A 21,303-nucleotide genomic window follows, 5' to 3' on the forward strand; every position below is an offset into this window, starting at 1 on the left:
AAGTATAACCAAGAGTCACAAGAAGAATGACATTTAGACTGAGACATCTCAGACAATGAAATGTTGTACAAACTGTAAAGGGAAACAGAAAAAAAGATGATAAGGTACTTGAACTTCCTGTCACTTTGAATGAGTTTAGCCCTTTTGACCCTTAGGAGTTCTTTCAGTTTGGTTTAAAACATTTATTAAGATTTCGTAATGCCTGGAAAATTTTGGATATAGTCGAGAACCAAAGAAATTGCAGAAGACTAAAAATCGATAAGTATTACTTAGATTTTCAGTTTTAAAAGGAAGGATTCAATGAGAGATAATGTGGATAATTTGACAGAATGTACTCTGGATGTAGACTGCTGTAAGAATTTTGGCTTTACTTCTTATTGTTGTATGACCTTAGCCAATCTATTGAGCTGAAGATCTACTGAAGATGTCTGTTCTTCAGTTTCTTCATTTCTAGAATGTGAGACTAAGGGGGTATAGTCAAAGAAGCTGTAGTGAGGATTATAGGGAAAATGGTTAGAATAGTACCTGGCATATGGTAAGTTCTCAATATTATGAGCTGTTTTATAATTCTACAAACCATGGATGAAACTGGTTAGGCTCAATCACACAAGATCTAAAAATAGAAGATTTAAAAGACTCAACATTGGAAAAGAAGTGGTGGTATTGTGAACAGGGTGGATTTACTAATAACACGTCATTTTGGACATCCACACATTTCCTCTTTTGACATATGTGTAGTGCCGACATGAGAACAGGATTTTGTAGACCTAGCACATATGGATTTTACCAAGAAATTTTGCCATCCATGTAAAAAATGTGGAAATATGCAGACAGGTATATTGGTTGATGTTCTAATTAAGGATGACCATACTAAGTTTCAATAAAAGTATCTTACCAATTACCCAGGAGGGGAGTATACACAGAATGCTTTAGTATACACACAGAACTATGCAGACACTAACACAAAGAAAAGCATAGTCTTATTCACAAGGAGGTTATAGTAGTTTTTGGAAAATAGATGTTTATACAAGTATTATAGTAGCATATATATATATATATATATTTCAGATATTTAGATCCTCTGGGTTGTTTGTTTTTTGGTACTGAGCTGTATGAGCTCTTTGTATATCTTGGAGATTAATCACTTGTTTGTCACATTATTTGCAAATATTTTCTTCCATTCTGTAGATTGTCTTTTTGTTTTCTTTAAGGTTTCCTTTTCTGTGCAAAAGCTTTTAAGTTTAATTAGGTCCTATCTGTTTGTTTTTGTTTTTATTTCCATTGCTCTAGGGGACAGATCCAAAAAATATTGCTGTGGATTATGTCAAAGTGTGTTCTGCCTGTTTTCCTCTAGGAGTTTTCTACTATCCAGTCTTTCATTTAGGTCTTTAATACATTTTGAGCTTACTTTTGTGTATGGTGTGAGGGGGTGTTTTAATGTAATGATTTACATGTGGCTATCCAGCTTTCCCAATACCCCTTGCCAAAGAGACTCCCTTTCCCCCATTGTATATTCTTGCCTCCTTTGTAGAATATTAATTGACCATAGGTGCGTGGGTTTATTTCTGGGCTTTCTATCGTGTTCTATTGATCTATATGTCAATTTTTGTGCTGTTACCATACTGTTTTGATGACTGTAGCTTTGTAGCATAATCTGAAGTCCTGAAGCCTAATTCCTCTAGCTCCATTTTTCTTTCTCAAGCTTTGGGGTCTTTTGTGTTTCCATGGAAATTTAAAATTTTTGTCCTATTTTTATGAAAGATGCAATTGGTAATTTGATATGGATTGTGTTGAATCTGGAGTTTTCCTTGGGTAGTATAGTTATTTTGACTATATAGATTCTCCCAATTGAAGAACATGGTATATCTTTGCATTAGTTTGTGTTGTCTTTAATTTCTTTCATTAGCATCTTATAGTTTCTAAGTGCAGGTATTTTTGCCTCCTTCAGTTCCTTCCTAATATTTTATTCTTTTTGATGTGATGGTAAATGAGATTGTTTCCCTAATTTCTCTTTCTAACTTTTCATTATTAGTATATAGAAATGCAACCAATTTATATGTATTAATTTTGAACCCTGAAACTTTATCAAATTTATTGATGAGCTCAAGTATTTTTCTAGTAGCATCTTTAGGATTTTCTGTGTGTAGTATCATGTCAGCTGTGAACAGTGACATTTTTACTTCTTCTTTCCCAATTGGTATTCCTTGTATTTCTTTTTCTTCTCTGATTGCTATGACTAGGACTTCCAAAACTATGTTGAATCAAAGTGGTAAAAGTGGACCTCCTTCTCTCTTTCCTGATCTTAGAGGAAATTATTTCACCTCTTCACTGTTGAATATGATGTTATATGTAGGTTTGTCATATATAGCCTTTGCTATACTGAGGTAAGTTCCCTCTTTGCTTACTTTCTAGAAAATTTGTGATAAATCATAAATGTCTGCTGAATTTTATTAAAAGATTTTCCTGCACCTATTGAGATGATCATATGGTTTTTACTCTTTGGTTTGTTAATGTGTTGTATCATACTGATTGAGGATATTGAAAAATCCTTGCAACTCTGGGATAAATCATGGTGTTTGATCCTTTTAATGTATTGTTGCATTTGGTTTGCTAGTATTTTGTTGAGGATACTGGCCTGAAATTTTCTCCCTATTTTGGTATCTTTGTCTGTTTTTGGTATCAGGGTGATAGTGGCCTCATACAATGAGTTGAGAAGTGTTCTATCCTTTGCAATTTTGGGGAATATTTTCTGAAGTGCAGGTGTGTTAACTCTTCTCTAAATGTTTGGTGGAATTTGCTCTCTCCAACTTACTTCACTTAATACAGTAATCTTTAGGTCCATCTATGTTGCTGCAAATGGCATTTTTTCCCTTCTTTTTATGAATAATATTCCATTTCAACTTTTTTATTAATTTATCAATGAATATTTAGGTTTCTTACAGGTCTTGGCTGTAGTAAATAGTGGTACTATGAACGTTGGGATTCATGTATGTTTTCAAATTATAGTTTTGTCTGGATATATGACCAGAAGTGGGATTGAATGGTCATATTGTAACTCTATTTTTTCATTTTTTAAGGAACCTACATATTGTTCTCCAAAGTGGCTTTACCAGTTTACATTCCCACCAAGAGTGTAGGAGGGTTCCTTTTTTCTCCACATCCTCTCCAACATTTATTATTTATAAACATTTTAATGATGGCCATTCTGACCAGAGTGAGGTGATATCTCGTTACTTTGATTTGCATTTCTCTAATAATTAGTGATATTGAGCATCTTTTCATGCACCTGCTGGCCATGTGTATGTCTTCTTTGGATAAATATCTATTTAGATCTGCCCATTTTTAATTGTTTTAATATATTGATCTCTATGAGCTGTGTGTATATTTTGCAAATTAATCCCTTGTCAGATCATTTACAAATATTTTCTCCCATTCCACAGGCTGTCTTTTCATTTTGTTTATGCCTTTCTTTGCTGTGCAAAAGCTTGTAAGTTTAATTTAGACCCTATTCGTTTATTTTTGCTTTTTTTCTGTTGCCTCAGGAGACTGAAAACATTGCTCTGATTTATGTCAGAGAATGTTCGTCTGTTCTCTTTTAGGAGTTTTATGATATCATGTTTTATATTTAAGTCTTTAAGCCATTTTGAGTTTATTTTTGTATATGGTGTGAGGGAATGTTCTAATGTCAATGATTTGCACATAACTATCCAGATTTCTCACCACCACTGGCCAAAGAGACTGTCTTTTCTCCATTGCATATTCTTGCCTCCTTTGTTGAACACTAGTTGACCATAGGTATGTGAGTTTACTTCTGGGCTATCTCTTCTGTTCCACTGATCACTATGCCTGTTCTTGTGCCAATACCAAGATGTTTTGATGAGTGTAGCTTTGTAGTATTTTCTGAAGTCTTGGAGAGTTATGCCTTCAGCTTTTTCTTTTTCCTCAGGATTGTCTTGGGAATTCTGGGTCTTTTATGGTAATAGAAATGTTAGGATTATTTGTTCTAGATCTGTGAAAAATGTCAAGGGTAATTTCATAATGATTACATTAAATCTGTAGAGCATTTTGAATAGTATGGCCTTTTTAACAATATTAACTCTTCCAATCCAAGAGTGTGGGTAGCTTTCTATTTCTTTGAGTCATCCTCAATTTTCTTTATAAATGTTTTATAGTTCTCAGGGTATAAGTTTTTCACTTCCTTAGTCAAATTTATTCCTATATTTTTAACATGATTTCAAAAGGTTTTTTTTTTAATTTTTGCTTCCTTATATCATTAGTGTAAAGAAATGCAACAGATTTCTGTGTGTTAATCTTGAATCCTCCTACTTTGTTGAATTTATCACTTCTAGTAGTTTCTGTGTATAGTCTATAGGGTTTTCCAAATACAGCATCATGTCATTTGTATATAATGACAATTTTACCTCTTCCCTTACAATTCGTATAACTTTTATTTCTTTTTCTTGTCTGATTGCTGTGGCTAGGATTTCCAATATTATGTTGAATGGAAGTGGTGAGAGGCAACATCCTTGTCTTATTCCAGATTTTAACAGGAAGGTTTCAAGAAACACTTTGTGTTATTTAAACTACAAAACCTTCAAAATATATCTGATTGTTTTAATGAAAATAAATTCTATCCATTTATTCCTATAATAAAATGATCTCAAATACTAAGATGGTTGTTTCAATTACAAATAAAATCATCATTGTTACAACATGTCATCTTATTCAAGATCCATGTTTTCTTAGTATTGCATATCTGGATGAGCCTCCTCTTCTCTGTTGTTTCTGCCACTGCAGACTACTCCTCACACGGGCTCAGTAGGCTTTTAGGTAGTCTTGCTCTAACTCTTCCACCCATCTTTCACCATGCTACATAAGCTACCCTCTCTGAAACAGGTCTCACCAAGCCATATATGTCTAAAATATAAAATGAAAATCCCCTAAATAGTAGGCAGAGATTCCTTGAACTACCACTATAGCTGCTTAGTATTTGGTTTCCTTTATGTTCATTGTCAGTTCCCATCTCATATCTCCATATGTCATCTTCACTGAGCAGGGAACCACACATGCTCCCTTCCATACCCTGCACCTTTGCTTACACTTCACTGTCTTCCTAGAAGCCTATTTCCTACTCTTTCATCACACATGAATTGAAATACCTTCCCCTTCTGTCATTTGGCTGGAATGTTTTCCTTTATTATAGCCCTATACTTAGCATATCACCTGCTTAATTCTTTATTGTATTGGGTGATCTAGTAAAGAAAGAACTAAGTTAAGAGGGTACCCTGACCAATGAACATTAATGCCTAGTCCACCTACCAGATATATGCCTCTTTCTTTCTCTTGGTCCTGACATAATCAACTCTCTACCACTCTACAACTCCTTTTCTTCACAACAAATTTTCTGCAAAAAGTAGTATAATATATTGTTCCACGTTTCCATTGACTCCTCAACTGGCACTATATTTCCCATTTGTTCTTCAGTCCTTAAAATCTGAACTCTTCTCCCATCATGCTACTAAAAATGATCTTGCCGATGTCACCAGCAATTACTGACCAGCAAAGTCCGATCATCAATTTTCAATCCTCTTAGTATTTGACTTCTTGGAGTCTCTAGCATGGCTGACCACACCCTCATTCTCAATATTTTAGGACTATTTCTATAAACCCACTCTCCTCCAGTTGAGATCATGTATCTCTGGCTGCTAATCTATAGGATTCCTTTACTGTGGTTGTCCTCAAATATGGAGCTCCCCATGTCTCAGTTATCTGCTCCCTCTCTAAATCCTCTCTATAGTGATTTTATCCATGTCATTGACTTTACTCTTGGGGCTATTTACTTTGAAATATTCATCTCATCTTATGTGATTCCTCCTGAGTTCTAGCTATATACCAGTTATGCCCATTTTGATATTCTACAAACATCTCAAATCATACACTTATAAAACTGAACTCATTGTCCCATCCACCCCAAAATTTCTCTAGTTTCTCCTTCCATATCCCCTAAAATTAAAACATCATCGTCCTTTTTACTATGTCCAAGAAAGTCATTCCCCCTTCTTTATCCCTCCCCTTAAAATCAATCACTTTGTTAAGACTGATTTCAATGAATAGAAGTAAATTTAAGGTAGCCGAGTAGGAAAAAGTAAAAGGGGATTTGTCATAATGCTGCAGTAGTTTTTATAGGATCCAGGGATAAGAATGCAGCTGGGCCTTATGGGTCAAGAGCAGTTCACTGGTGTTTCCTTTCACATCTGATTTCTGCTTCTCTCTACTTAGCCCTTTCATTCATTTGTCTTGACAGATTGGCTTTCTCTGCTTCTCAGTCCACTCTGTAGAGGAATGTGGGATATCCCATATCTTCCAAATTTTATATTCTCCAGGCAAGAGATCCTTCCAGGGTGGTTAGTTGTGAGCAAGTCAAGTCTGGATAAGAATGGGCCTATATGGTGAAAATGAGGTGCTGAAACCCTCCCCTTATGGACAAGGTAGTCTAATAAGGAAACCATTATGAGCTTGGCAGAAACCCCATGGTCATAATTTTTTTCTCTTAATTCATTGCCTATCCTCATTGCCAATGCCATTGTCCTCATTCAGGTTCTCCATCTTTTTCAGGGACATACCCACATTAGAGTAAATATCATATACATAGTCTTCTGCTCATTTATTTACATACATGTTTCTTGGCTAAACTCTAAAGTGCTTGAGGACAGGCATTATATACTTGCATTTTGCTTCCCCTCTGGTATAATATCTGAGATACAATTGACTACAGGAAATATTTGTTCAATGAATAGGAGATGTATTCTATATCTTAGGATTCTCTACCTAACCTCTCTAACTTGGTTCCCATGCCTGCCAATAACTTTGGGTTATAATTAGAATTCCCATATAATGCTTCTTTCAAGAAGACAATGTGCTGACCACTAAACTTCCAACTTCATTTAAGTCTCACCCTTTTATGAGTTTGGCTATGCAGTCTCTGAGAGATATATACAGGGGTTTTTGTGTTTCCATACAATTTTAAAATACTCTGTTCTAGTTCTGTGAAGAATGTCCTCAGTAATTTGATAGGGATTGCATTGAATCTGTAGATTGCCTTGGGTAGTATAGTCATTTTAACAATATTGATTCTTCCAATCCAAGAGTGTGGAATATTCTTCCATATGTTTGTGTCATCTTTGATCTCTTTCATCAAGGTTTCATAGTTTTTGGAGTATAGGTCTTTTGTCTCTTTAGGTAGATTTATTCCTATGAATTTTGTTCTTTTTGATGCAATAGTAAATGGGGTTGTTTACTTTCTGATCTTTCTTTGTTAGTATATAGAAATGCATCGATTTCTCTGTATTAATTTTGTATCCTGAAACTTTGCCAAATTCCATTGATGAGTTCTAACAGTTTTTCTGATAGTGTCTTTAGGGTTTTCTAGGTATAATATCATGTCATTTGCAAACAGTGAGAGTTTTACTTCTTCTTTTCCCATTTGGATTCCTTTTATTTGTCTTCTCTGATAGCCATGGCTAGGATTTCCAAAACTATGTTGAATAGTAGTGGTGGAGTTCCCATCATGGCCCACTGGTTAATGAACCCAGCTAGCACCCATGAGGATGAGGGTTTGATCCCTGACCTCCCTCAGTGGGTTGAGGATCTGGTGTTGTACTGAGATGTGGTATAGGTCAAAGGTGCAGCTTGGTTCCCACATTGCTGTGGCTGTGGTGTAGGCAACAGCTGCTGCTCCATACCCTAGCCTGGTAACCTCCATATGCCATGGGTGTGGACCAAAAAAGACAAAAGATAAAAAAAAAATAATAGCGGTGAAAGTGGACATCCTTGTCTTGTTACTGATCTTAGTGGAAATGTTTTCAGTTTTCACCATTGTGAATGATGTTAGCTGTGGTTTTTCATATATGAGAGATATATAAACTCTAAGACTTTGATAAAATTCAGTTTCTAGTCCAAAAATCCTGAATGTAATAAGTATGTAGATACTGTAATAAGTTATGAAGATACTGAAAAAAATATTGGTCCAAAGACAAGAGCCATAGCCAAAAAGAGGTCAGATTCTCTGAAAGTAAAGATAATAGTTTTCCTAAGATTAAACAGATTAAAGATAGAAGTCAGGAATGACTCCATGATTCAGAGGTTTTTGGCTCATGAGATACAATTGAAATGAGGAGGGATTCGAAAAAAGCTGCTTTAGTTGAAACCTTAAAAGATTCATTTGGGGTAAGTTGAATTTGAGATGTCCATTGTATGTCCAATGTGAAATTACTGTGCAGACAGGTGGAGTTATAAGACTTAAAGGAGAACAACTTTGGCTAGAGATAAGTATTTGAGAGTTGACAGCATACAGGTAGATAATGGAGTACTGATTATGACAAGGATCATATGCTATGGATTGCCAGCATTCAACTGGCAAAGTTGCCATTAGATTATGGAAAGTGAAGAGCCTGACCTTTTTTTCAAACTGAAATAGAGGATAGAAGGCCATTGTTTGTGATGAGAGATGGCTTATGGTAAGTCTCATGAATACCAATTTTGGTTTTGCTTTTTGCTTTGCTTTTTAACTTCATTGGTTTATAAGCTTTGACTGTTTTTAAATATTTGGAGAAACATTCTGCTGAGATTCAAAATTGCATTCCATAAAGCAGTGGTTTTTAAACTGTAGTATAAGAATAACCTATGTCAGAGCTCATTACAAATTTGATTCCTAGACCTCACTCCTAGAAACATTTATTTAGTGGACTATGAATGAGGTCAAGGTATCTTTGGGGTTTTTCTTTGGTTTTTGGCCAAGTATACTGGGCAAATCTAATGTAGAGTCCATAGATAGCACTTTGAAAAACTCTGCTTGAAGGTAAGCCTCAGACCACTAGCCCATAAGTCAATTGGGTTTTCGCTTCTCCTTCTCACTAATAAAAAACGTACTAGCACCCCCAGCCAATGAAAATTGCTTCTTTGAGGAAGAACACACAAAGACAGGAATTTTATCTCCAAGTTGCAAAGATATAATGCATCTAAGGAGTTTATCTGTTCCATCAAATACACAGGACTGTGATCAATTAACTGTCATCTTCAGAAGTAGAGACTTAACCCACAGTGATAAAAAGCACTCCAGGTCAGCTTTGATGAGGCAAAATAGAAGGTAAAAACAATTAGTATGAGAGGGTTGATGATGGCTTTGATGGTGAGGGTGGATGGGTGGGGTAGAGTTGAGGAGGTGGGTGAAAGTCAGCTAGTGAAATTATTTGCCTAACCCATCAGAAATTGGGACAAAACCCCCAGCTCTGACTTTTGCCTCTCACTCTCTCAGCAGTGTTTCATATGGACAAGGATTTCTCTGATGCACATTCTCTAGATCACTAACTCTTGTCAGATAACCCATAGATAAATCAGCTACAGCCCATGTACAAACATTTTATTGTCAGTTTAAAATATAAACACTGTTTTGAAGAAACAAGGGAACAGAGTATACATTGAAAACAAAGCCTGAAATTTCAACACTAGGGAAATTCAAAGGTCATATGTTGGTAGCTATCTATCTGGTTACAGCTGTAGATTCCTCCACCTGCCCTGAGAAATGATTTATCTGTGGGGCTTTTGCTGAGAGTAAGACACTTTCCTTGCCTGCCTTGACTGTTGTAATACTGAGGCAGGGGCTGAGAGGAGTCATTAAGAAGAGTTTTATAAACAGTGGTGTGCTGGTGCATGGGCTTTCCAAAAAGAAAAGCCCTGATTTGTAGCATTTGCTAATTCACATGGTATAAATTGTCCTACCATGGCCAATTTCAAGGATAATGATTTAATAACCAGACTACACAATTAATAAAAATTTAACAGCTCTCCTGAGCTAGTGCTAGCCCACTCCAGCACACTACTGCTTATAAGTTAACATCAATACCACGTTTCCATAAATATATGTATGTTATGTAACTTTAATTTCCTGAGATGATACACAAATACAAGAGGAACCAGGTACCCCAGTCTTTGTCCCTACAGCTGCTCAGCAGATGTATTTAAAAAAAAAAAAAAAAAGACATACTATGAGGCATCTTGGCCTCAGGCTTAGTCTGCTTCCAAGCAGTTTTTCTTACATACAATACAAATATTCTTAAATTAGTTTTTAATGGTGATACTATTAATTAACATAATGTAGATTTTTTACAAATATCCATAAATATTTTAAATTGGGTTTTCATGTAATCACATTACCTACATACCTTTTAATAACAACCCATAAGCAGCTAGTTAATTTTGCAGAGTCCAAAAATTTAACAGACTGTCCCTGAATTGAGTATTATTCATTATTTTTGGAAGTTAACACATTTGACCAAAGTAAGGAAGGAGATTAAGTTGTAGTAAGTCTTGAATAACACCCTGGGTACCCTGCTCCAGGCAAAGAAAAGAAAAGAAATTTGCTGAGAAAGGAAAAAATTGCTGTTGGACTAAAAGGGAATATACTGTCTGAAAATTTTAAATCTGTTAAAGTTTATAGGCTTCTAACATGATAGCAGAAATACCAATCGTAAAGCTAATATAGTATAATACAGTGGGAAGCCCAGGTGCCTGTTAATTACTAGTTCTATGAACTGAACCAAGTTACCTCTATTCCATCTGCCTCTGTATTCTCATAGTTAAAATTGTGCCAAAAATATCTGCCCCATTAAATCTATCGAGTTGCCATGTGGTATATGAAAGTGCTTTGTCATGTAATGATTTCATATTTTTAGCTGGCTCTGCACAGTTGCAAAGTACAGTACTGGTAATACCAATTTGGGGGGTTAGATCTTACTACTAATGATTACTCTTTGTCATTGACATGGTTAGATACATACACCAGTAAATTCTCATGAACTGCTATGTGAAGATTGAAAGCTAGCCTTTTGACCAGCAGGTTTTATAGAGCACCCTGCACTTGATGATGAAATCAAGTGAAATTCCCGAATAAAGTGCATTCCATTTCAATGCCAACTGAAATTCTGTCCCAATATTTCCTAAGAGTGTTCTCTATCCCCTAATCTCATCAACTCCAAAATGGAGTGTTGCTGGCCACACACCCACTCTGACTACATTTTATTAAGAGTGTCTCCTAAGATGAGAATATGGGAAGAATGAATTGAAACAGTCCACAGTCCAAGAATATAAGAACAAGACCAGGCTACTGCCCTGGTCTTTTTTTGCATGCTATATAAGGCTATTATGGGAATAGACCTCATTTTTCCACTCAGGGGTTCAAGGATTAGACAGACACTTTGAAAAGATTTTGTCTTCCAGCCACCCATTTTCATTTTATCATGAACTAGTAAAGTGTCTTTGCTGACCCAACATCAGGGGTAACCAAATGTCTTCAGTGCTTTCTGAGTCTCATTCAATAAGCAGGAGAAATGAAGCTTCACATGCAGAGGAGATCTGTTCATGTTGATTTGTATACCCAGATGAACTGTATGTGTTGAAAATCTTCCTTCTCCATCCTATGCACTGGCATCTCTGCATGTGCTGAAGATGAGGAGACCTAACTGAGTCTCTAGGAGATGAATTGGGGATTTGCTAGCAGAAAGATCCCCCAGTATGTATTATTTTTTAGAACCTGATGTTCAGCATTGAATATCAAGTCTATTACATCTCCAGCATGAAATTCATAAGCCCCTCCTACATTCTGGACTGTAGAATTGTTCGTTAGAGATTGTATGGGGTCTTCATTCCTACGTAGCAACACCTCAAAAGGAGCTTGCCCCTTGTAAGCTGTGTTGGGAGCCACTTGGCCATAAATTAAATACAAGCCATTCTGAAGTATCTTCAGCCTCCAATCATCTGTCTTATTCACACAAGAAGGCTCAGGAGATGGCATTTGCCATTTTGAAGGTAATGGTCCTATAAGACACATGAGAGAGAGAGAGGAGGGGGGAAAAAAAGGAAAGCATAGTTATTTAATTATTTCATCTTTTTCCTGATTATAGATCTTTCCCACTTACAAGCTGTTGTTTTTCACCTGGCCTATACTAGTTCTCTCCAACGACAATTTTAATATTTTGCTATCTCCTTATTCCTTGTTTTAGAGAAGTCACAAATCCTAAGTGCATCTCTTTTTGGGGAGCTCTAAGGAAATAAATTTGGACTAGAGAAATGGGTTAATTTTAGGTGACACTGCATCTCTTGTCAGTCAATATTTGTGAAAGGAAAGAAAGGAAGGAGGGAGAGAGGAATCTGGTGATGTGACCAGTTAGCAGGCTAGGATGCATATTCATGTTTCTCTCTGTAAATAGTATTTACCATGCATCACTTGATCAAGAGACCTTCTCATCAATCTGTATAAAATTATGCTCTTCTATAACTCCCTCCCTTTACCTCGTTTTAGTTTCCTTCATAGAAGCTCTCACTATCTAGCATATTACAAATTCAGTTCATATTTTTTGGTCTACTTTTACCCATGTGACTATAACATCTTTGGGTACACGTACCTGTCTATTTTGTCTATTGCTATATCTTCAGCACCAAAAAGAATTCCTGGTACATAGTATGTGCTGAGTAAATATTTCTTGATTGAATGAGAGGTATACTGTGTCTAAGTGATGGCACTTCTGTTTATGGGCTTGTATCAGTCAAGATCCATTTGGGATAGCATTATCCAAACCCTCCAAAAATAGCTACTGGTAAATTCATGAGTTTTTAAATGGAAATAATTTGTTTGTTTACATATAAGTATCCCTGGCTTATTGCTGTTACAGGGGACAGGGAAAGGGTTAAGATGTAGTTATTTACTTTCATAGGTACGTTTAAGATTTACATATTTTCCTCATGATTTTTTAAACAGAGATATGATTTCAGAGTCCCAGGAAGTGCCTTTAGCTCCCCCAATACTTACCTGCCCTGTTCTCTAATTCTCTACATTTTTTGTTATGGGGGCAAAGCCTTTATAGAAAGAAACCTTGATTTTAAAAAATACCCTGAAAGAGATAATGCATTGACTCAAATTCTCATTTATATATAAGTGACTGATATAAGCTGGAGCTTTCTTTCTTAACACTGAAGCTGGCTTGACTGATATAGATTCTAGAGAATAATGAACGGGAGATCATTAAAGAAAAAAAGCAAAGTCTCCTTGTATTTCCAACTAGCCTAGAACCCAGTAAATTTCTTCCTGCTTGACATGTAATGGGCAATAGGCAAGCCACCAGGAAGAAACATCACTGGTTCTCATGTTTAATTCTGTGAAATGTGATGGGGGCCATTTAAAGACCATCTTAACATCACTTGAGGTTCTCAACTTTTATCACATCAAGAAGGAATTTCAAACATATCATGAGAAGTTTCACCCCACTCACTGGAAAAACAAAAATGAATCACAAAGGCAGAGAAAAGTAAAAAGAGATTCCCTAATTCCTACAAGCCAGGGAAGCCTGGCTGTTGCACCGTTTAGGAAAACAAAGAAATGCAGTTAACTCTAGGAATGTTCTGCTCTTCACTGAAAATGGGTGTTTGACCTCAAACCAGTAAAAAACCCAAAATACATTCATTTTCAATTTGGGATATCTTCTGAGAAATACCCTAAAGCTCAGTGAAGCTGAGGACCAGGCCACTGCTCTGTCAGGATAAGTGACTCCGGAGCTAAGAGGAGGGGACAAAGGAACAGAGGAAGGGACCATGCCCTTAACTCTCATTCCTTTTCTATATATTTGGAAACAAAAATGGCACTACACACTCACTGTACTGGACACTAAAAATATATGAAATGTGAGAAGGATTTGGAGTTTATCACAGAGAAATTCTGTAGGAATCTGAAATTTGTGCTTATTAAAACAGAGAATTAAAAATAGATTATAGGATCTCAAATCCCCAGGCCTATTGGAATGCCATAGTCTTCATTAGGGCATAGGTTTGTCCATCTGGTTCACCTAGGAAACTTCAGTTCCTAAACAAGAACTTGGCACATGATAAGCAATTATAAATAGTGATTGAAGAACAGCTAAAATAGAATGTGTGCTTTATTAATGCTGGAGCTTGCCTTTTGCATCAAATACTAGGAAAAGTAAAAAGGAGGCATATAAGACAGGTTACTCACCAAACTTCGCTACACATGGCCTGTTGGAGGTCTGTAGGGGAAGAAGAGGAGGAACTGGTCATGATGACAGTTTCATAATATTCTTGATTGATTTATTTAGAGCTTCTGATTGCTAAAGTAAATTTCTTTTCTCTAGACACATTTTAAAAAGTCCCTCCCTCCACCTTGTCCCTCAGCTTTCCTTTACAGATTAAAAAAAAATAAAATAAAATAAAAAAAAAGGAGGGAGCCAGGTTTTTCTTTTTGTTTTTTGTTTTTTTTTTTCCCCTCTATTTTAAATCCTGCACATGCAGCATATGGAAGTTTCCAGGCCAGGGACTGAATCCAAGCCACAGCTCTGACCTACACCATAGCTGTGGCAACACTAGATGCCTAACAGGATCCTTAACCCACTGTACCAGGCCAGGCCAAGCATGGAACCTCTGCCTCAGCATCTACCTGAGCTGCTACAGTCAGATTCTTAACCCATTGTACCACAGTCAGAACTCCTCCTTCCTTTTTCTTTTATTACCCAGCTATCCTTTTGGGTCCTCTAAGAAAAAGTTAAAAACTCCTTTTCTCCACCTAACTTCTACCTACAGGATAGCTATCTGATCTTGAATTCTCCTCCTCTTAGGCTATAAAAATTTTCTGTAAATAATAGTCTCTGCACCCCAGTAACTACACAAGGTGATCCACTCACATGTAAGAAGAAAATAATTGAATTTCTATTTATGTTTATTTTAAAATAAAGGAAATTAAGCTATAGGAATATTTATACTTCAGATTGATTAAGCCACGCTTATTGCATACATAGACAATCACGCATCATATACAGTAACTGAGATACCCTGAGAAGATCTCAGTTTCAAACTGTTGCAACATCCACAGTTAACATGCTACAAGAAGCCATCAGTGTGGTTAATTTTATAAATACAGACATTTAAATGCTAAAGCCTTTAAAATGCTTAGTACATCCACTAACATTTTTGTACCATGTAGTTTTTTTGTTTGTTTGTTTGTTTGTTTTTACTTCCTTTGGTCAAAGTGCTTAGGAGATTTTTTTAGCTTAAATGTGATGCAAAATTTTCCATGATTAAGATTTCTCCAGCTTCTATGCTAGGAATAAATTAAAGGGTGACAAGGGCAAAAGCACTGAGACCAGTTAAGAGATGAGTATAATCATACAGGCAAGTGCCTCTGACCAAGGTGCTAGCAGCAGAGATGATGACAAGTGATTGGAAATTGAGCCAATAGAGTTCCTGACATGGATATGGGATGAGAAAATGAGAAGAAACAAAGATGACACCAAGATTTGGGGCATGAGTAATTAGAAAGATAAAAACTGTTAATTACTGAAATGAGCAAGATTTAAGAGGAGTAAATTGCAGGGAAAGAATCATGAGTTAATTTTTTGAACATGTCAAGTTTGTGATATTTTATTAGACATCCAGGTAGGAGTGTCAAGTGCCAGCTGGTTTTAAGAATGGAATTTAAGGAATTCTGATAATATAATTTTAGGAGTCTTCAGTTTCTATATGGTGCTTTAAGGTATGAAACAGCGTTAAGAACACCAAGTTAGTAGCTAAAGACAGAAAGGAGTATTGGGACACAGCCATGTTTAGAGATCAAGGAATAAGAAAGAACTTACAAAGGAGACCAAGAAGGAAAGGCCACCTTTCAATTATAAACCATGGAATTTAAATTGTGTAAGGAAAGAAGAAAGACACGAATGGAGTGAGGGACAATCAATTTAAAATAAGAACTTTGCACTATTGCATGATAGATTTAAAATTTACTGTCATAACATAGTAAGCACAAAGATGAATTCTTCCATTTTTATCTATATACTTCTTTGTGAGGTAATTTTTCAGTTATGACAGTCAAAACTATGAATCAAGGTAAATTAACCTAGAATATAACTTTGAAATTAGTTTTAAAAAGTATTAAACTAATTAAGAAAATAAACATATTTATCAAATTACTAAAATATTTCAATTACTTTAGAAATGTTTATATATTATCATATAAAAATACAGCATTTTGGTAAAAGCAAAATGGTTTTTCACTGAATAAACTACACTAATCATGTTATTTGGTTCATCCTTATAAATTTCTATTTTGTGTATCTTCTTTGTACACATAATGTTAGTTCTCATCTATTACTTATAACTAGCATATATATTGGGACCGTACTCAAAAACATTTTGTTGATAGATACAGTCAATGTTTGGAAGTCATTATTCTAGGGGATAAATCACAGGATTCCTACAGTTGTTTTTGCTCTTGCAACTATTTCATCCTCACTTTGGGGTTTCTTAGATGCTGAAATTCAGTTTAGTCTAACCCAAGAAAGCATGTGATAGGGACTCCCTTAACTTCAACTTTCTCATTTTTAAAATGAGGGAAATAGTATTACCTAGACCATTGAGGTTGTTTATAGGTTTAAAGGAGGTAATTCTTATTAAAGGTTTTGCCCAGATATTCTGTCTGGTCCTGTTTCTTAAGTATTAGTTTTGATAAGGATGCCAATTATAATGAAGAATTAAAACCTGAAGTGCCAGAAGTTCCCTTTGTAGCTCAGCAGCAATGAGCCTGACTAATAGCAATGAGAACACAGGTTCAATCCCTGGCCTTGCTCAGTGGGTTAAGGAGCTGGCGTTGCTATGAGCTGCAGTGTAGGCCAGCAGCTGTGGCTCCGATTCAGCCCCTAGCCTGGGAACTTCCATATGCTGTATGTGTGGCCCTAAAAAGAAAAAAACCAAAAAAACAAAAAATCTTTGAAGCACCTACATTCCCAACCTTATACTATAATTGTAAGCAAGAGAAACAAATGTAATTTATGGTCCATGCCTCTTTAAGAGTTTATAATCTTTCTAGAAAGACATGATTCAACACATTAAGCAATTGGGTAACAATCTAAATATAAATGAATGCTAAAATATGTACCACAGATAACATCTATGCTGTCTACTCTCATGTATAAAGAGTATGGAGAAACTGAAGGCTACAGACAAATGAATTGCCAGGGAGAGAAATCCTGGATACTGCAGTGTGGGTTCCCTTAATGTCTATTTAGAGCTACAGAAACCACCACTGTGATGTTCTATAATTATTGCCACAAATGAAAATCTGTCTAATCATAAAAATCTTGTATTTGGCAGTAAGGCAGAGTCTTACATTGAGGAATTGAAATGGATAAGGAACACCCATTTTGTTAAGTCTTTTTAAAATTTATCTTCCTTGAAAAGCCATTAATAAGAATGGTGTAAATATGAATCAGTACCATCTACAAGAATCTAGGATGGGTCAGGCATTGTACTGTCTCATTAATCCTTACACAACTCTGTAAGGTAACTAGCATGCTCATTTGCAGATGAGGATATGAGAAGGAGGAGGATTATGTAACTAGCCCAAGGTTATGCAGCTTATGGAAGGCCAGGCTAAGGTCCAAACTGAGCCTGGCTGACTCAAAAGGCTCACCCCTACCATTCTGTGGAACAATCTGTGTTTCTACTTCTGGTGATGTTTGGAAGGAATAAATATCCACTTACGAAGAAGCACCTAGGACTTTCAGTTTAGCTAATTCATTTTTGTTTAAAAGGATCAGTTTCTCTTGTAACTCATTTTGATGTAAGCCTAGATTTACGTAGTTGGGTTATAATAAATAAACTTAATATTTATTTCTCCAAACCAACTCTAATTGGATCATTTGGAGATAGAACCTACTCTCCTTTTCAGAACAAGCTTAACTTTCCCTTGTGAAAGGATCCTTCATTTCAGTGAAGCAAAGACTCTTCTGAGGAACATTAAGTTTCTCAGAGACCATTTCTATGAGGTTATTTTCACCTAGGGGGAGATCAAATCCCTGGGTACATAGCAGATCCTTTCAGTGAAATGTCTTCTGAAAGAGAGGGTGTGTGGGGGTGGGGTGCATGTGTGTGTGTGTGATTCATTCTCCCAAGGAAACTTCTGTTGGTCTTGAAGAAGTTACTTCAAATTAGTGCCTGAGAAGCAGGAAGGTGGGATTTTGTATATAAAAACCAGAGTGGAGACTAAAATAATGTAAACTCCGAGGTCACAGAGTATTGTGAGAAGCTGGAAGTGGCCACTCATAATGACTCATCACCCCACCAGCCACTCAGTCTTCTTTTCCAGAAATACTAATCTGCAGTCAATAGGGAAAGAGAAGTACAGGCCAGTGGAAAGTGGAATACAGGAGCTGATATTATTGCCCTTTTGGCCAGGCATTGGCTTTTCCCATTAAAAACTAAGCCTCTGTGACATTCTGTCAGGACAATATCCTGAAAACCTTTCAAAGTTCCCCCAAATTTGAAACTCTCCTTCTTTAGAGGCAGAACTTTTCATTGAGAAGATGCATGCTGTCTAGGAGAGAGAATCCAGAATCAGAGCTCAAACACAGGAACGGATTAAATTCAGTTCCGGCAAGAGGTGACCTAGATGCCTCAGGCAATATGAGCCCTCCTCTTTTCCTTTGCAAGAGCAGCTGTATGCTTTTGAGAAAGGCATTTCCCTTCTCTCCTATGCCCTGATTCTCCAATCACATGCAAGAACAGATGACACCTAGAACATACCTTGTGTTCTTTCAGGTCACAGGGCTAATGGGATGTTAAGGTGATTTGGGGAAGGAAAAGGCACTTTCAAATTTAAGTTGTTGCTAGTCTCACCCTTCCACTTCTTCAGAAATCTAAACACTCCGAATTCCTGACAAACTTTTTTTTCTGCTCAAAGCTTCCCTGTTCCAGAAGGTTCAGAGTTCTACTTGATAGATTCCTTGAGACAGTGGGAATGTAATCAGAAATTCCTCTGCTGCACACCCTGTGTACAGTTATAAAACACAAATTAATGGGCTACTGTGTAAAAATTTGGCCAAAGCTATCTTTGCCCTAACTAAACTAACACCAGAACTACAATGTATTCTTCCTTCTGCATCTTTTCTTAGTTGCTTTCAAACATCTTTAGTAGTTCCATATCTTTGAAATCTTCACTGTCTGATCCCCTTAGAAAAATGTTTCTGCACTCACTGATTTCATATCATGACCTTACTTAGGTGGGCATATACTACTTTATTCTCTGCAAGACTCAGAATCTTTAGATGGACCCAGGAACAGGCTAAATTCTACATTAAATAAAGCATTTCTTATTTTGTTTTGGATCAGTGCCATATAGTCAACAGTGAGAAAAACTAAGACCTAATGTATCTCTATTGCCTTCTCTAAGACCCACAACTTGGGCTGGAGCTCAGTGGGAAATTCCTGATAAGCATCAGGGGCTTCCCAAATAGGAAAGTACTTCCTTCTTCCTCCACTAAGCTCTCCCTGATCAACCTAGCCCAAAGTCATTGACCCCTTTTTTTGAACTCCTATAGCATTGATATTCCATACAACCCTTAGAAAAATTATTAATCACTGTATTTCATATTAAAAGGGACATTATAGTGAAAAAAATCCATTTTCCTACCACTATTTCTTCAGATAAAAAAAAAAACTGAAGACCAGAGAACCAGAAAGATATGCTATCTTTCAAATTCATACAGCTATTTATTGAGAGGCCTAGAACCAGAATCCATATCTTTCTACTCCTATTCAGTGCCATTTCCCTCCTCTGAGATACACTAACCACCTGTTACTTACCTTATTCTGTCTAATATCTCTTTATGTCTTTTTCCTCAACAAGACTGTAACTTGAATCCCATTCCTTGAGGGAAAGCCTCGTGTTTTGCATCTTATTATTTATGCTAAGAGGGTTTAGCAAAGGTCTAGAAAAGAAGGAAATACTCCAAAGGCTTCTGTCAATTGACTGATTCCCTCTAACTCATTTCTGCTGCTAACACTTAGAACTTTCTACTACTTTTTATTTCAAAACATTTATATAAGCCTCAAAATCCATATGCCATGACAAAACTGGAATTATATTTACATTATCTGTACCCACATGTCTCTATCTTCAAGTTAGCTCTAACAATACTGAGTGACATTGATAATAACTAGACTTACCAAAGCAAAATGGAGTACAATAAACAGCAACCTTAGGTACTGTTGTCTCCTTACCTTGAGTGGGAGAAAAGTTAAGATTAGTGCACTGAAGGAGCAAAGTAATAGCAAAATAACTATTGTTGAGTAGAGTAGCCATTGCTTCCAGGATGGTCTCTGTGCTGCGTGAGGACTTGAATGGCTTAAAGGCATATTCTCCATGTGGCTCAAACTCATTCTCTGCAGGAATGAGAGTTGTGAAAAGCAGAAATTCAGAAGTAATGAGCACATGATTCAACTAGTCAGTTTTGTAGTATAGCACTAAGTAGTGGGTGTAAGAGGCGGAGTTTTCCTTCTGATCTGGGTGTTGGAAAACGATACTTTTAGCCTAAGTGCTGACTAACATTTGGCACCAGACCAAAGGTGCTGGAACTGAGGGCTAGAAGCCAACACAAACACAGATGATTTAAAAAAAAAAAACCCAACAAGGGAAGTTAAGAGGAAAAATAAATATTTTCTGAAGCAAGAGGAACTATGGAACTATTCAACATTACAAATTATTTCCAGATAAGAAAATTACTTTTGTAAGAAAAAGAATGAAATTCAAGATGAAGGTCTATCATACTCCAAATATCATGTTTGTGGGAGGCAGTAGGTCAGGGAGCTAAGGATGCTGGGGTTCATGGTTTGGGAAAAATATTTTCATCAATTGCTAGGGTATACAATGTGTCCATTCTGAGATAATCTCTAGAAAACAGTAATGTATTACTAGAATTTTATTTTTAAAAATATGTCAATAACAACAAGCTTAGTTTTTTCATACCTCACCATTTTAATACTCTGAAATTTCAATGCTGACATCAGACAGAAATAAAGTTATCATAGAAAAGGATATTTTCATGCACCCTGTCCTACCATCTGAGTTTACACTCTATTCCAAAAAACTTCCTAGCACTAAAACTGTTGATTTACTACACTAAAATTGAGGAAATCTCCGGTTCTCTCTCCTGGTTCTTTATGCCTTAGCCTTTTCATTTGTTAAATGGAATGCCTACTTTTTTTTTTTTTAACAGAGTTCCAGAACCACATAGTAGACAAAAACATGGACTTTTAAATCTGACAGACCTGAGAGGGGAGCCTGGTCCTGCCCAGCCTTTATCTTCAGTGGCCTTCAGCATTTGCTTGATTTCTTTGTTTCTTGGCTATAAAATGGAGAAAAATTTCAACTTCAAAGACTTCTTCAAGAATGAAACAGGCATGAAAGGTTTGGCT

The 21,303-nt window shown here is 36.2% G+C and overlaps 1 protein-coding gene across 1 annotated transcript; it reads right to left on the reverse strand.

The window, feature by feature from the left end:
- Window positions 7,871-21,082, reverse strand: TNFSF18 (TNF superfamily member 18). The gene is made up of 3 exons (XM_005667782.3): window positions 20,110-21,082; window positions 14,060-14,090; window positions 7,871-11,871 (listed from the first exon to the last, which is right to left on the reverse strand). Exons 1-3 carry the CDS (start codon window positions 20,320-20,322, stop codon window positions 11,525-11,527), a joined length of 591 nt encoding a protein of 196 aa, XP_005667839.2. The 5' UTR covers window positions 20,323-21,082; the 3' UTR covers window positions 7,871-11,524.

This window comes from Sus scrofa, chromosome 9 (genome assembly GCF_000003025.6).
Source record: "Sus scrofa isolate TJ Tabasco breed Duroc chromosome 9, Sscrofa11.1, whole genome shotgun sequence".
Classification (NCBI taxonomy): domain Eukaryota; kingdom Metazoa; phylum Chordata; class Mammalia; order Artiodactyla; family Suidae; genus Sus; species Sus scrofa.